Source organism: Narcine bancroftii, chromosome 5, assembly GCF_036971445.1.
Source record: "Narcine bancroftii isolate sNarBan1 chromosome 5, sNarBan1.hap1, whole genome shotgun sequence".
NCBI classification, from domain to species: Eukaryota; Metazoa; Chordata; class Chondrichthyes; order Torpediniformes; family Narcinidae; genus Narcine; species Narcine bancroftii.
The window spans coordinates 121,776,169-121,790,918 of record NC_091473.1 but is presented as its reverse complement, the minus strand read 5'-3'; the positions used below and the strand labels follow the sequence as shown (position 1 = coordinate 121,790,918).

General features: G+C 40.3%; 1 protein-coding gene across 6 annotated transcripts in view; it reads left to right on the top strand.

Annotated features, from left to right (window-relative positions):
* The window catches only part of LOC138763933 (MAP kinase-interacting serine/threonine-protein kinase 1-like), a 70,296-nt gene that overhangs the window by 32,990 nt on the left and 22,556 nt on the right, over window positions 1–14,750 (top strand). For 4 of the 6 annotated variants that reach the window (XM_069938941.1, XM_069938942.1, XM_069938940.1 and 1 more), the window contains exons 5-7: window positions 5,560–5,633; window positions 11,610–11,665; window positions 14,497–14,592. In XM_069938941.1, coding sequence (XP_069795042.1) covers window positions 5,560–5,633; window positions 11,610–11,665; window positions 14,497–14,592 — 226 coding nt within the window. Of the gene's footprint in view, window positions 1–5,559; window positions 5,634–9,491; window positions 9,597–11,609; window positions 11,666–14,496; window positions 14,593–14,750 lie in introns of all 6 variants that reach the window. The other 2 variants (XM_069938947.1, XM_069938946.1) reach the window with 2 other exon arrangements.

Genomic DNA, 14,750 nt, shown 5'->3' with positions numbered 1-14,750 from the left:
GCACCCTGGCAACTTTAGTATTATAGCAAAATTTTCAGAATATAGGATTTGCTTTTGCAAATTTTAATTAATCTTTTAGATGGTGCATTGTGGTAACATGTTTTATAGCAAATCAGATGATCTTAAACAAATTGCTAACATGTACCTGATGATCTTAAAGGAAGGACAGGAAGAGGTCTCAGGTGAGTAAATAATGAGCATGGGGATGGGGCCACAGTATGTCAGATGCCATACCATTGGAGTTGCAAAGAATATGATAGAAAATTATTGGAGTTCTATTTAACCTTTAATATTAACAGTCTTTACAGCACTTTTCTATTTGAGTAACATTATCATACCATCAGGGACAATTTTATAATTGGCATATATATTAAAAGCACCTTACTACTTCATTTTGTTTAACATAGGAACATAGGAAGTAGGAACAGGAGTAGGCCAAAAATGGCCCATTGAGCCTGCTCCGCCATTCAATACGATCATGGCTGATCTAATTTATGACCTAATTCCACCTACCTGCCTTCTCCCCATATCCCCTAATTCCTCTTACAAACCAATGCAATGCCATAGCAGAGAGTTTTTAAAATGTTGTTAGGACTGAAAGGTTTTGGATATGAAGAAAAACTGCATAAACTGGGAGGTTGAGGGGAAGCTATGCTGGTGTATTAAGTAGCGTAAAGCCTAGAGAGTGAATAGCAGACTTCTTGTGGCAGAGAACTCAATGGAAATGCTACAGTTTTATAAGGAAACTTTGAGAACGTCCTTGAATTGTTTCCTCTTTGACCTTGCAACTCATACTGTGTAAGAGATTGGATTAGATTCTGTAAAGGCACTGATATACCACATTTTACAAACAAATAAAGAATACACTCACTTGTTTCTTTTCGCCCACTATGAAATCTTTTATTATTCACTAGACACAGAATTGCATTCTTCAACTCCCCAAACATCACCCAGCTAAACTCCTCTGACCTTCTCATTGGCTCACTGCCACACAGGTGATCCTGACACTCTCACTCTCCTCTTCCCAAGGAAGGTAGGTACGTGATCTTGACAGCACCCCCACCTCCAAGCCATACAAGGAGGCGACTTATTGGAACTGTCCCTCTATGTAATGGTCTGCAGGGCTGACTTCATACGATAGTGCAAGACAGGCGATGCATGGTCCGACTGATCCTCTGATTCTGGCTCTGAAGCGGAACGTGGACCGTTGACGTACGCCAGTTTCAACCTGTCAATTGAAATCATGTCTACTTCTCCATTCCTGCTGATCACAAAAGCATTCAGCAGGTATCGCAGGACCTGAAAAGGACATCGTAAACAGGCTGAAGTGGTTTGCGATCAGCGTCATGCTGGAGGAACACATGAATACAACATTGTAAATCGTTCGGCACATACAGGGCAGGTGATGCCTGCCGTGTAGGAGTAGGTTGGAGTAATCTCATGTTTTCCTGAAGATGATTAACATAACTAGCTAGATCACAGAGGGTTGTGCTTGGTCTCAGATTTACAAACTTGCCTGGCAAGGTTAACGTATTGCCATATTCTAGCTCTGACACTGAACATCCAAGATCTGCATTAACAGCAGTTAACCCTTGAGCTTTAACACTCAATGAGGCTGTTGGCCTGTAGATGGTATGCCATAGTGCAAATACGGGAAGTGCCCAGAAGATCAGTGAGATCTCGGAACAATGATAATTCAAACTGATTCCCTTGATTGAAAGATGGAATCCAGTGATCCATGAAAGCCATAGTGACGGCCTCCTGCCACCTGGTAGTCTAGTCTTCACTCGTGAGCAAATAAGTATATCCCCAAGATGGCGGAAATGGGCCTACCAAGTCCAGGTGCACGTGCTGGAAATTGAAATCTAGAACAACAAAATCTCTCAGCTTGCAAGCAAGTCCTTGCCCATAATCCAGCATCCTGTTTAACATGAGGCTAGGTAAAACATTCCGTAACTAGTTTGATTGATGCTCTTCCACCGTGATGAGATAGATTACGAAGAGACTCAAAAATATCCCACCTCATAGCCACTGGTACAAATGGCCTAGGCCTTCATCCAGGGTCATATCTTGAAGAAGGAGACCAGAATTGATCTGACGAATCCGGATGAGATCGGGATCAGTGTGCTGTGCACTAGCCATGAAGGTGTAATCGATAACAGTAGTTGTATGTAATGTGTTAATGTCGCTCCTGGACAGGGCGTTAGCTACGGCATTAGCTTTTCCACAGATGTGCCATATGTCCGATGAAAATTGTAGGATGAAGTCCAAGTACCGAATCCCTCCGGGCAAGTAAAGATGTGTGCTTGTACTCACAGTATGCGTAAGAGGCTGGTGGTCTGTATAAATGGTGAAAGGACAACCTTCCAATAAAAAGAAAAGTTTTGCTGTGAGATCAATGGCCAATAGTTTTCGACCAAATGTATTATACTTTGCCCAAGCCAGTGACAGCTTGGACGAAAAAATTGCAGAGATTCCAATTGACAACGGACTCATTGTTTTAACACTGCTCCCATAGCATTTATGGTAAGAGAGATCAAGGCTTTTGGCTTTAGATGTACAAGCATCGTGGCATTCGCAAGCTCAATTTCCACATCATTGAAAGCACATAAAGCATTATCTCCCAAAGTTAATAGTCTTTTGAACATGGACTTATTGGATCCTTTTAGTAGTTCAGTAAAGAGTATTAGAGATGCTGCAGCATTTGGCAGGAATCGAAGATAAATATTCATCATGCCTCAAAAACGTCGCAATTGACCAAACCTAATGGGTGTAGGAAATCTTCAAATCTCTCACACATTTGATTCATCAGGCTAAATACCATGTTGCATAACTCTATGTCCCAAAAATATAAGATCAGCAGTGCCAAAAACACATTTACTGGGATAGTTCACAATGCCAAATTCATCAAGCCTCTGAAACAATGAGATAAACTTGGGCTTGTACTCTTTTTCATCTACACTTGCAACAAGAATATCGACGATGTACACAAACACAAAATCGAGGCCGGCGAGTACATGGTCCATAAACCACTGGAATCTCTGAGCTGCATTCGTAGACCAAATGGCATTTGAAGAAACTCAAATGTGCCAAATGGGGTAATTATTGCTGATCCACGACATCAGAAAGCTCAACTGGAATCTGACAGTAAGCACGTACTAGATCTATTTTCACAAATACATGTTTGCCATGGAGGTTTGCTGAAAAGTATTATAAATTGGTCAGGCATGGTAGAATTGTTCAGGGTGTGATAATTAGCACAAGGCCGCCAATCCCCAGGACATTTTTTTTTGGAACGGTGAAGCCCAGCAGCTGTCAGATCTGTGGACTATATCCACCTCTTGCATTTGGTCAAATTCTGATTTTTGCAATTTTTAAGATGATCCAGGGGTAATTTACGAGCCCACAGTACCACCAGAGGACCCTGAGTCTCTATATTGTGGCTTACTGTATGTTTAACGTCTGTGTGACAATACTATGGGATCACTAGGTGAGGGAAACAATTGAGCAAGGCTTGGAAAGGGCAAGAGCCAGAATGAAGGCTCATCAGATGGCTGACGACATGGGAGGGAGGGCAGATGCAACTCACTTACATACAAAAGCCGAGGTCCACGACACAGCGATTTTGTTTAATATATTTCATATCCACCAACAAAGGAAAATGTAACAAGAAATCTGCTCCCAAAATGGAATTTTCCACATTTGCAACTGTGGTAGAAAATGTTTCTTGAGACAGAAATCCAAAGTGAGTGACCTTTGACCATATGTTTGAATATGAGAATTATTTGTGACTGAAAGAACACATGACATATTAGGGTGTCTGTGTTCCTATATGGTTGAAATGACCCCTGGAATCAACAAGAAATTGAACACCCAAGAGATGGTCTTTGAGGAAAAGATGGTAGCTGACATGTCCATGGGCAGCAGTTGACTCTACTGCCGGGCCTGGTCGCTTCCTGGCTGCAATTTTTAGAAGTCGCAAGGGTCACAGGACCAGGCCACAGCAGCAAATGCTTCCAACAAATACGCTGTCTGTCTCCTCTACCACGTCCTCGACCACCACAATTCCAACCAAGTCGACAGAAGGAATTCCATTTCATGCCCAAAGCCTGGACCTGCATAGTCCGTGCTGCCATTTGCTGCTCCAACTCTGGCACTACCTTCAATTGATAAGGTGCTGGTGGTTCAAAAGGTGCAGTAAGCAGTTGTTCGAGTTTCATTTGCTCCTGTTAACTAGGGGAAGAAGGCAATCCTTCTATCGTCCATGCAGAGGTCACTAACGAAACAAGGTCGGCATAATCCACCAATTGATCGAGGGTGGACATTCGAAAGACCCTCACCAAATGCTCTTTAAAGTGACATCGAAGGAACCTCTGTTTCCAAAAATCACCTTCAACAGGATCTGTTCCAGCTAACCAGCGCCGCCTCCTCAACATCTGTGACAGACACCTATTGTCTAGGCTGTGTCATCAGCTAGTAATTGGACAATACTAGTCTCCCTAGATGGCTGAGTGCACTGCAGAATAGCTGCCTTAAGCATGTTGTATGGGAGATTACAATCTGGATCGACTAAGTCATCCTCCACTTCATCTGCTCTGGAAGATACTCCACAAGTAAACCACACTTCATCTTCTGACTTATCACACTAAGGAAGGATCATAAACTACACTGGTGCATTATTAATCAAAAGAGGGGGTGGGGGGGATCTTTAGTTTGATCTTCCCAACTGCTCCTATAAGGAGCCATTTTAAATTAAAAGCTATTGTGAACTCATGGGGTCACCACTTGTAACGGGACTGATTTACCACAGCTGACAAACAAATGAAGTATTCTTTGTGCACTCATTCATTTCTTTCAGCATAACATGAAGTTGACTTTCTTTTATTATTCACTCGACGCAACATTGCATTCTTCAACTCCCCAAACACCACACAGCTAAACTCCTCTGACCTTCTCACTGCCACACGGATGATCCTGACACTTTCACTCTCCACCTCTCGACAAAGTTAAGTACTCAACCGTGACAATTCTGCTTTGGCAGTCTGGTGTATGACATGATGTGAACCTTGGAGACAGCAGAGTACATTTTCTACCTCTGAACTTAGTATGTTATATACAGGGAGTGGACACTGATTTTGATAGCTACAGTGCTAATGAATTTTCAAATATATAAAAGGAAAACATATTAGAATTCTGAATATTCCATTTAATCAATTTTAATTGTGGCAGACATTTTATACATTTGAAATTAGTAAACAATTTGTGTCAAATGAAGTGTACGAATTGATAAGATGTATTTTGATAATGTCAACACATCTCTTACAGGCTGAATCAAATTAAAATATGTGTGGATATCAAATTCCAGTCATTCTCCAATAGTTATCACAAAGAAACTCACTTATGAAATAGTTGCTTTGTTGATGAAACATAATCAATTTATGATTTTAAAAAAATAATTTTTCTATTGCAATAAGAGTAATATTTTACCTGATAATTTTTAAATCTTGTGTGAAAATGCCTCTTGGGATTTAAACTTATTTCCTTTTTTTTTATATATAGGAACATTTTAGAGTTGATTGAATTTTTTGAGGATGACACACGGTTTTACCTGGTCTTTGAAAAAATGCGTGGAGGTAGGCTGTTACTTCTCTAGAAAATGGTGTTCAGAAAGATGTTATTGCTTGAAGGCATCATGAGTGAATGAATAGATATTGCAATAAAGGAAAACTTTACTTCGTCATATTCACCATATGCTCAGTTCTAGTTTTCATTTATGGACTTCTTTGGGAAAAAAAAATCATTAAACACAAAATCGTGATTGGTGCTTTTTTATCGGAACTGATAGAGGGAGCCATTTATTCTTTTCTTACCCCATTTACTTTATTGGATATTGAGTTTGCAAGGCGTAAGAACTTATTTTGAATACCAATGTCTCCACGGGCAAAGCTATAATATCTATTTGTGTATTCCTTTTGCTCTGCAGTTTAAAATAATTAATGGTATGTGAAGATTTTTACAGTACTTTTGTCATTACAGGGAGGTGCTGGTTGTGAAAAGATATGGTGAACCAAGTTAATTTTGTATAACTAATACAGATAGATCCCGACTTACGATGTTTCAAAGTTACAATGATCAGAATCTGTACTTTCAATTTTGAGTTCTGATGTTTCCCCACATTTATGATACGCGGTACAATGACATGACACTCTTGCGATGCTAGCGACTGTCTTCATTGTACGCTATTTTGAATACTGTAAAGATATTCAGCATCCTCTCCCCATTCGCCATGCATCCAAGCTCCCGACCTTGGGTCCTCTCCACAGATGCATAGGTGGCCTGGGTGTCAGGAGCTCGGCTGCATGCGGCCAGGAGGAGGACCCGCGGTTGGGAGCTTGGATGCATGGGTGGTTGGGGAGAGGATGCTGAAAACCTTTGTTCAAAACAGCGTATGTTTCTACACTTGCATTAAGATTGGGTCTTTTTGTGTAGCTCTTATTATTTCCACTGCTTATTTTCTTTTGCCTGGAGAGTATTAACTCTGTTTTAAATTTTTTTGTGTGCATTATTCCAAGAATGAACGATAAGACTGCCACAGTATGTTTCTTTTTGATCTGTACAGATAGACCTCAACTTGAGATATATTCGACTTACAATGGAACTGACCCCATCGTAAGTCGGGGTCTACCTCTAATCTTTATTTCGAAGTGCATTTTCTTTTTAGGACTTTTTTTTAATGATTTAGAGTATTCTGTTCTCTAATTGAAATTAATTTGGAACATTTTTTTCCTTTTTACTTAACTACTTTGTAATTTAGTACTTCTTTCTTCATGTCATGCTGCCGGTTTGTGTTAGTGAAAACTAGGATTGAAGCCTTCTGTCTTGTTATTTATCTTTAATAAATCCTATTCAATAATCACAAATCCTCCCAATTTTTTTTATCATCACCAAACTTGTCAATTTTACATTGGTCGCTTCATTCAAATTACAAATATACATTCTGACTAGTATTCCTCAAATAGTCACTGCTTGCCAACACAATGAAGAATCATGTATTCCTATTGTCTATTTTCAGTCTTTCAAATAGTTTTCAACCCAGGCCATCCTCAATCCCACTCATGTTAATTTTGCATAGTATCATCTTGTGTGGGTCTTTATTAAATGCACATGCTCTATGTAAGCTCTATGACACTCTGCTCTCCTATGTTCCCTGAAGTTCGAAGGGCCTTCTTTTCCACACTCTCTCTGAGCACCACAGGCTCCCATCTCTTACATTTTAACCTACAATCCTGAGCCACACATTCTATTATTGATCCTTGCGTGAACGGTTTTGGAAAAGCGGTTTTAATATTTTATTTTAAATTTAGACATACTGGCCGGTAACAGGCCCTTCTGGCCCATGAGCCCATGCCACCCAAATATCCCAATTAGCTGACCACCTGCATGTTTTGAAGGGTGGGAGGAAACTGGAGCACCCGGAGAAAACCCATGCAGATACGGGGAGAATGCACAAACTCCTTAAAGACAGCGTCGGATTTGAATCCGGGTCTCTGGCACTCTTATAGTGTTACTCTAACTGTGCCATTCACTTATAACCATCTAACATATAACCATATAACAGTTTATGGCATGGAAACAGGGCATCTCAGCCCTTCAAGTCCACGCCGGTACACTCAAATGTAGACTTTAAGTATTTATTTGGTGTTAGCAACCGTAAACTGTTGGGGCAGAGAATTCCAGAGGCTCACCAGTGTCCATGTGAAGAAATTTCTACATACTTTGGTCTTAAATGACTTATCTCTATTTTTAAACTATGCTATCACATTCAAAACTAGTCAAGACACACTGATCATTGCTAAACTGAATATTCCAACATGATCTTCCCCCTATTGGCTAAATATTGGGCTGAATTGAGTTTCCTTATAGTTGGGAAGAGAATGTTATAAATTAGCTTTTATTTTGCTTTCTTGTTTACATAAGACTTTTCTTTGCTCTTGGGCCTGTATCTCATTAGAAATTTCTACTCGTTGATTTATTTCTCCTACTTTGTAAGCTCTGTTAGTACATTATGCAAATACTATAATTTAGCCATGTAAGATTAAGATTATACCTATGGAAAGAATTGTGACTGTCATGTAATTGCTGGGCTAATTGGGGCTTTAGATAATGGATGCTCAGCTTTATCATCATTGTGTGATATGGGAACTGCTCCACCTAAGACCACAAGAAAATGAAGAATTGTGAGCATGGATTAGGCCATTACACTTATCCTTTTCCCCTTCATTGATTCCATCAATACTTTCTGCTGCTTGGAAAAGCAGCCAACACATTAAAAGACTCGTCCCTCACTCTCTTCATCCCCTTCCCATCATAAAGAAGATTCAAGGGTCTGAAATTGCAAACTACCAGCTTCAAAGACAGCTACTTTCTTTGCCGTATCAGACTCCAGTATCCTGAATGATCCACAAGATGGTAGAATTTGTTGCCTTTGCTCCATACCAACTGATTTCTCTCTCTGTAATTGTATTTTTCTGCTTCCTGCAATATGTATGAGATGCCTCACAGTCTGCAATTTGTAGTATATGTGACAATACACTTGAACATCAACCAGAAGCTTCACATAGAGGAGTGCTTTGTTTTGTTAAACATATTCATTCAACCCTGGTCTGACTTGCAGCTTTTGTAATTATTATAATTTTTTTTACTTCCAGTAAAATCTTGTAATGGTAATAGCAAACCTGTTTCCTAAGCTGTCATTTATCTGGTGTATATGCTTGAAAAATACCTGAATATTAATATGAAAAGTAAGTTGTTCCATGTACAAAATATAAGTGTAAGGTTTGATGCAATGCTCACTTATTGAAGCAGTGCTTGAAAGACCAATAGAGACGATTGCAAGTACTTCACCACCTTCAAGTGGTTTTATTGAATTTAATGTTATCTTTGTCTGATCCCATTGCAAATATATTTTAAAATGAATATAAATAAGTTCAAATGGCTGGAAGAACTTACTTTTATTTTATAAAGCATCATGTTCTAATGACTATCCCTTTCATTGTAAAATAATCTTTCCTTCAGCGCACCATCATTGCAAAGCTCTTGCATGAATGAAATCGATTAGTTCTGATTTCCAGGGAAAAAGGGTTAAGTGGGATGCAGACAAGGCATTGAACTGCTGGAATTTGCAGGGGATTGGTTGCTGAAAGATGGTAAGGGTTTGACTGCCAGCGATTGGTAAGAGGTTTGGCGACTGGCAATTGCTGAGGATTTGTCTGCTGTGGGTTGATGGCAATTGCTGAGGATTTGTATGCTTGCTAGGGATCGGTGTTGGAGGATGGTGTGAGGAATGTAAGTGGGTTCAGTTTCTGGGGATTGGGAACTGAAGTTTGGACTGGAAAGTTAGTGATACAATTAAAACTGAGGTGCAACCTATGTTGCTTTTTCAAAAGTGGTATTCATGCAAAATTAACCTTTAATTTAACTCTGGGTCCCAGGCTCCATCTTGACCCACATTCAGAGAAGGAAGCACTTTAATGAGAGAGAAGCAAGTATTGTTGTAAAAGACATTGCATCTGCCTTGGATTTTCTGCACACCAAAGGTGAGAAATACTCACTCCAAAAGAAATGATCTGAAGTTCTGAAATAAAAGTGATTTTGGAAGGTAGTAGTTCGACAGCATCGAGTCCACGCTGCTGAAGATCCAGCTGCGCTGGATGGGTCACGTCTCCAGAATGGAGGACCATCGCCTTCCCAAGATCGTATTATATGGCGAGCTCTCCACTGGCCACCGTGACAGAGGTGCACCAAAGAAAAGGTACAAGGACTGCCTAAAGAAATCTCTTGGTGCCTGCCACATTGACCACCGCCAGTGGGCTGATAACGCCTCAAACCGTGCATCTTGGCGCCTCACAGTTTGGCGGGCAGCAGCCTCCTTTGAAGAAGACCGCAGAGCCCACCTCACTGACAAAAGGCAAAGGAGGAAAAACCCAACACCCAACCCCAACCAACCAATTTTCCCTTGCAACCGCTGCAATCGTGTCTGCCTGTCCCACATCGGACTGGTCAGCCACAAACGAGCCTGCAGCTGACGTGGACTTTTTACCCCCTCCATAAATCTTCGTCCGCGAAGCCAAGCCAAAGAAAGAAAGAAGAGTTGATGTGCCAGTATTAAGGTCAGAGAATGGAGGTCTGTATTTTAAAGCTTGGGTCTGATGATTAGACTTTTCATACCACAGTGGAAATGTTCTCAATGATGCAAGAGTAACTTCAGCACAAACCCAGTTAGAAAGATGCAACTATTTGTGGAGGTGCACACGATTCTGCAGATGCTGATATCTGGAGCAAAAATCCATCTGCTGCCGGAACTCAGTGTGTTGAGCAATGTCGTGGGAGAAAAAGAATGACTAATATTTCAAGTCAGAATCCATCATCAAGACTGAGAGTGCAGAGGAGAGATTTACAGTATAACAAGGATAGGGTGGAAGGGTTTGGACAAGGACCAGTGCAGATTAGTGAACCAGGGAGGTTCAAAGGATTATGGACCTATGAGGAAGTAAAGGCATCACACAAAAGTAGATAGAAGCAAGGAGAAAAAAAAACCACGGAGTTTCACGTAGATGAAAATGAGTCCTTTAGGTATACTTCACTCAAGTTAATGGTGATAGGAGGACAATCAGTCCAGCCCAAGGATATTACTATAGGATTTCTTCATGTTAGCATCGATGCCCAACCACCTTCAGCTGTTTCATCAATCACTTTCCTTCTGTTGCAAGTTCAAAGGTGTGGATGTTCACAGGTTTATGCCATGTCCAGTTCTATTTGAAGCAGTTTATGGTAATGCAGCAAGACCTAGAAAGCATTTAGACAGGGGCTGATATACATATACAAGTAATATACATACCACAGAAATACCAAGCAATCACCTTGTATAAGAATGCATATTCACCATCCCTGATATTCCTCACTGAGGAATACTTGGGGGTCACCAATGACCAGAGAAAATTGGCTGGTCCAGCCACATAAAGACTGATTCTTTATCTTTGTCAAAAACTGAGTTCCTTACTTGCCTCCTGGTATCACAAAGTCATTTTGCCATCAACAGGGTACGATGGAATCATCTCCACTTTCTTGAATGAATGCTGTTCCAGCAGTACTCAAGAAGTGTAACTTTGTCCAAGACCTATTAACCTCTTGACTGGTACACCATCCACAATCCTGAGCCTCATTCCCTTAACCACCTGTACAATGGCTCTAGTGAATGCTATCGAATAAAGGCACTGTCATTACTCACTCTGACAGCATATCCTGAACCCACAACTTCCACCATCTATAAGAAAAAATAGACCAATGATAAAAAGCATACATTTTATTTTTACCTTGTCAGGTTATTTTAAATTGTAGAATGCTGGAGATACCAGTAAATTCAAAATATTGAGCACTTTGAATGGTAATAATACTAAATGGTGGACAATTCCAAATACCCCAACAGGTTGGAAGATTATAGTTGGATATTTTGAGATTTTACTCTCGCACGAGAGAGAAATGTATGTCAAGCCATGTAAAATGTAGGACAGTTGTCTGTTATGTCATCTTTTTTTTAAATTCTTTTGAAGGTATAGCGCACAGAGATCTGAAGCCAGAGAACATCCTTTGTGAGTTTTCAGAAAAGGTAAAATGTCAGTTGTTCCTTGTTTAATCCCTGTGTCACACTGAGTGCATTTTAATGTCTAAGCTGCTTGACTATTCTGGAAAGCTTACCTAGCTTCTTGCCTTCTCATATGCATCAATATTCTGCTCCTCGTTGCTTATTTTCATGACTGAATTGTGCTGACGATATGATCAATAGTGAACTGAAGGAAAGGCAATAAAAAAATGCAGTGAAATAGCGATATGTCAAACAAGGCAAACTGCTTTGAAGAAAACATGAGAGAACTGGTGGCTGGAAAATTGCAGCATTGCCAGGGCATATCAGGCTTTTGACAATTGTGTTAAAACAAGCTAAAGCATTGTGTTAGGTATTCTAGGTGTATTGGATTAAGGAAACTGACAGAAGTTAATTACTAGCTTTTAACTTTTTTTTTAATCGTGTTATAAAAATCAATCATTACATTGGCAATGGTACAGAATTATGTTGCAATGCCAAGATAAGATTTGAAACTGGCTAGTGTTTGCATGAATATCTTTGTTTGGGCGGAATGTAATGTCATCACAATTTTGGCTCGTGCTTTTAAATGTCACTCCATATAAAGCCAGTATGATTTTTGCTTGCATCATTGTTTGATGAAACCATGTGTAGAATATAAAGAGAGAAGAGACTGCAGATGCTGGCAACTTGAGCAGCCCTGATGCAGGGTCTTGGCTGAAGCATCAATCTTTGCCATTACGTAGGCTGCTTGAATTGCTGTGTCCCTCCAGCAGCAAATTTGTTTTTTTTTTTTTGCATATACTGATATGTTTTGATGACGTATTCTCTGGTCTCTCATTTTTGTCACCCATTTTGTTCTGAAACCACAGTGGCTATAGGTGGGTAGGAATATGCAAACCTGGATCAATCACCCTTTTTATTTCATGAAGTGACTGCAAAGTATCTTCAAAGCTAGGTTTTCCCTTGTTGCTGGTGGAATTCAATATCGCTACTTTCCTAGTCTAGCAGAGCCGTTGTCATACCCACGCTCCTGTTCGGCTCCGAATCATGGGTCTGCTACCGGCATCACCTACGGCTCCTAGAATGCTTCCATCAGCGCTGTCTCCGCTCCATCCTCAACATTCATTGGAATGACTTCATCACCAACATCGAAGTACTCGAGATGGCAGAGGCCGACAGCATCGAATCCACGCTGCTGAAGATCCATCTGCGCTGGGTGGGTTACGCCTCCAAAATGGAGGACCATCGCCTTCCCAAGATTGTGTTCTATGGGGAGCTCTCCACTGGCCACCGAGACAGAGGTGCACCAAAGAAGAGGTACAAGGACTGCTTAAAGAAATCTCTTGGTGCCTGCCACATTGACCACCGCCAGTGGGCTGATATCGCCTCAAACTGTGCATCTTGGTGCCTCACAGTTCGGCAGGCAGCAACCTCCTTTGAAGAAGACCGCAGAGCCCACCTCACTGACAAGGCAAAGGAGGAAAAACCCAACACCCAACCCCAACCAACCAATTTTCCCTTGCAACCGCTGCCACCGTGCCTGCCTGTCCCTCATCGGACTGGTCAGCCACAAACGAGCCTGCAGCTGACGTGGACTTTTTACCCCCTCCATAAATCTTCGTCCGCGAAGCCAAGCCAAAGAATAAGGAAGAGTGAAAAGAGAACTGGTTGAATCAATTGCTGGAATTAATTTTTAATAGTTATAAAGTTCATTGAGTTTGGGCTGTCTTTTTGCTATTTTCTTTTGAATGCAAACTAATTTCAGATTTTACTCTCAGATTTAATTCTGTCAAAATGCCCTGTGGTGCAAATTCACGCATTCTCGAATTATTCTTACCAACTATGGGAGAGATGGCATTCTTTTAAACACAGTTCTGCTAAGATTTTATTTTAGTTGACTAATTTTATATCTACAGTGAGTTACAGTGATAGTACAGATTCAAATGATCTTGCCATAGAAGATGGAGGATGGTGATGAAAAGGTATTATTCTCATTGGAGGTCTGTGACCATGTTCTGCAGGGATTGCCTGCTGGAACCTCTGCAGTTTGTGAGATCCATACATGACATGGATGAAAAATTGGAGTTATGGACCATGTAAAGGACTATCAAACGATGCAGCACGCTATAAATCAATTACAGATATGGGCAGAGAAATGGTAGATGGAGTTCAATAACGAGTGTGAGGTGTTTAAATGTAAAGGAAAATGATTCATTTAGTGGCAAGATACAATATTGATCTACCTCTTACATTGTATATAAATGATTTGGATAATAGCTTTTTGACTAAATTTGGTAGAAAAAATGTATAATGGTTGAGCCAACAAAAAAAGTTGTTGGAGGAACTCAATGGGTTAGGCAGCATCCATGGGTAAACATGGTCAGTCAAAGTTTTGGGTCCAGGCCTTTTATTGAGATTTAGGATGAAACCTTAATCCCCATGTATGAGTTATTTCCCTGCCTAACACCAGCCTGCAAACACAGCAAATGAACTCTACATTGAAGTCTCTCGAAGCATTTGTGGTAGCATCAGTGGAGCCCTCAACACTTGGTTGAGTGTTAAAAGGGCAGCAAGGGGAGCCAGATTATTAGCTCAGTCGCACTGTTTCCATTGGCAACCTTATTCCTGGGAATGCATCCTGAGAATTAAGAGAGGTACTGGAATGAAATCTCACGGTCCAGTATCTTAACAGTTGTCTATCATTAATCTAAGCTGGAATTTGCATCTTTTGTGCTTTTGTATGCTTTTGTATGCTTGAAGTTAAACACTTCATTCTCAATGATGCCACTTTGACAATTTGATTTTTAAACAGTAAACTGAATCTTTTACAATCTCCTTCTCTCTTCATGTTACAGATATCCCCAGTGAAAATTTGTGACTTTGATCTCGGTAGTGGGGTGAAATTAAACAGTGCATGTACTCCTATAACCACTCCTGAGTTGATGACTCCTGTACGTAAATATGATTACATTTTCTGGTTTTAATCTTTGCTGTATTTTCATGAACTTTTTTCTGGCTAAAGTGTAGAAATTACAATAGTAATAATCCATAATCCAATCAAAGAAGGGACTTGGTTTTTTGATGTCTATATACAGGTAACTATATTTCA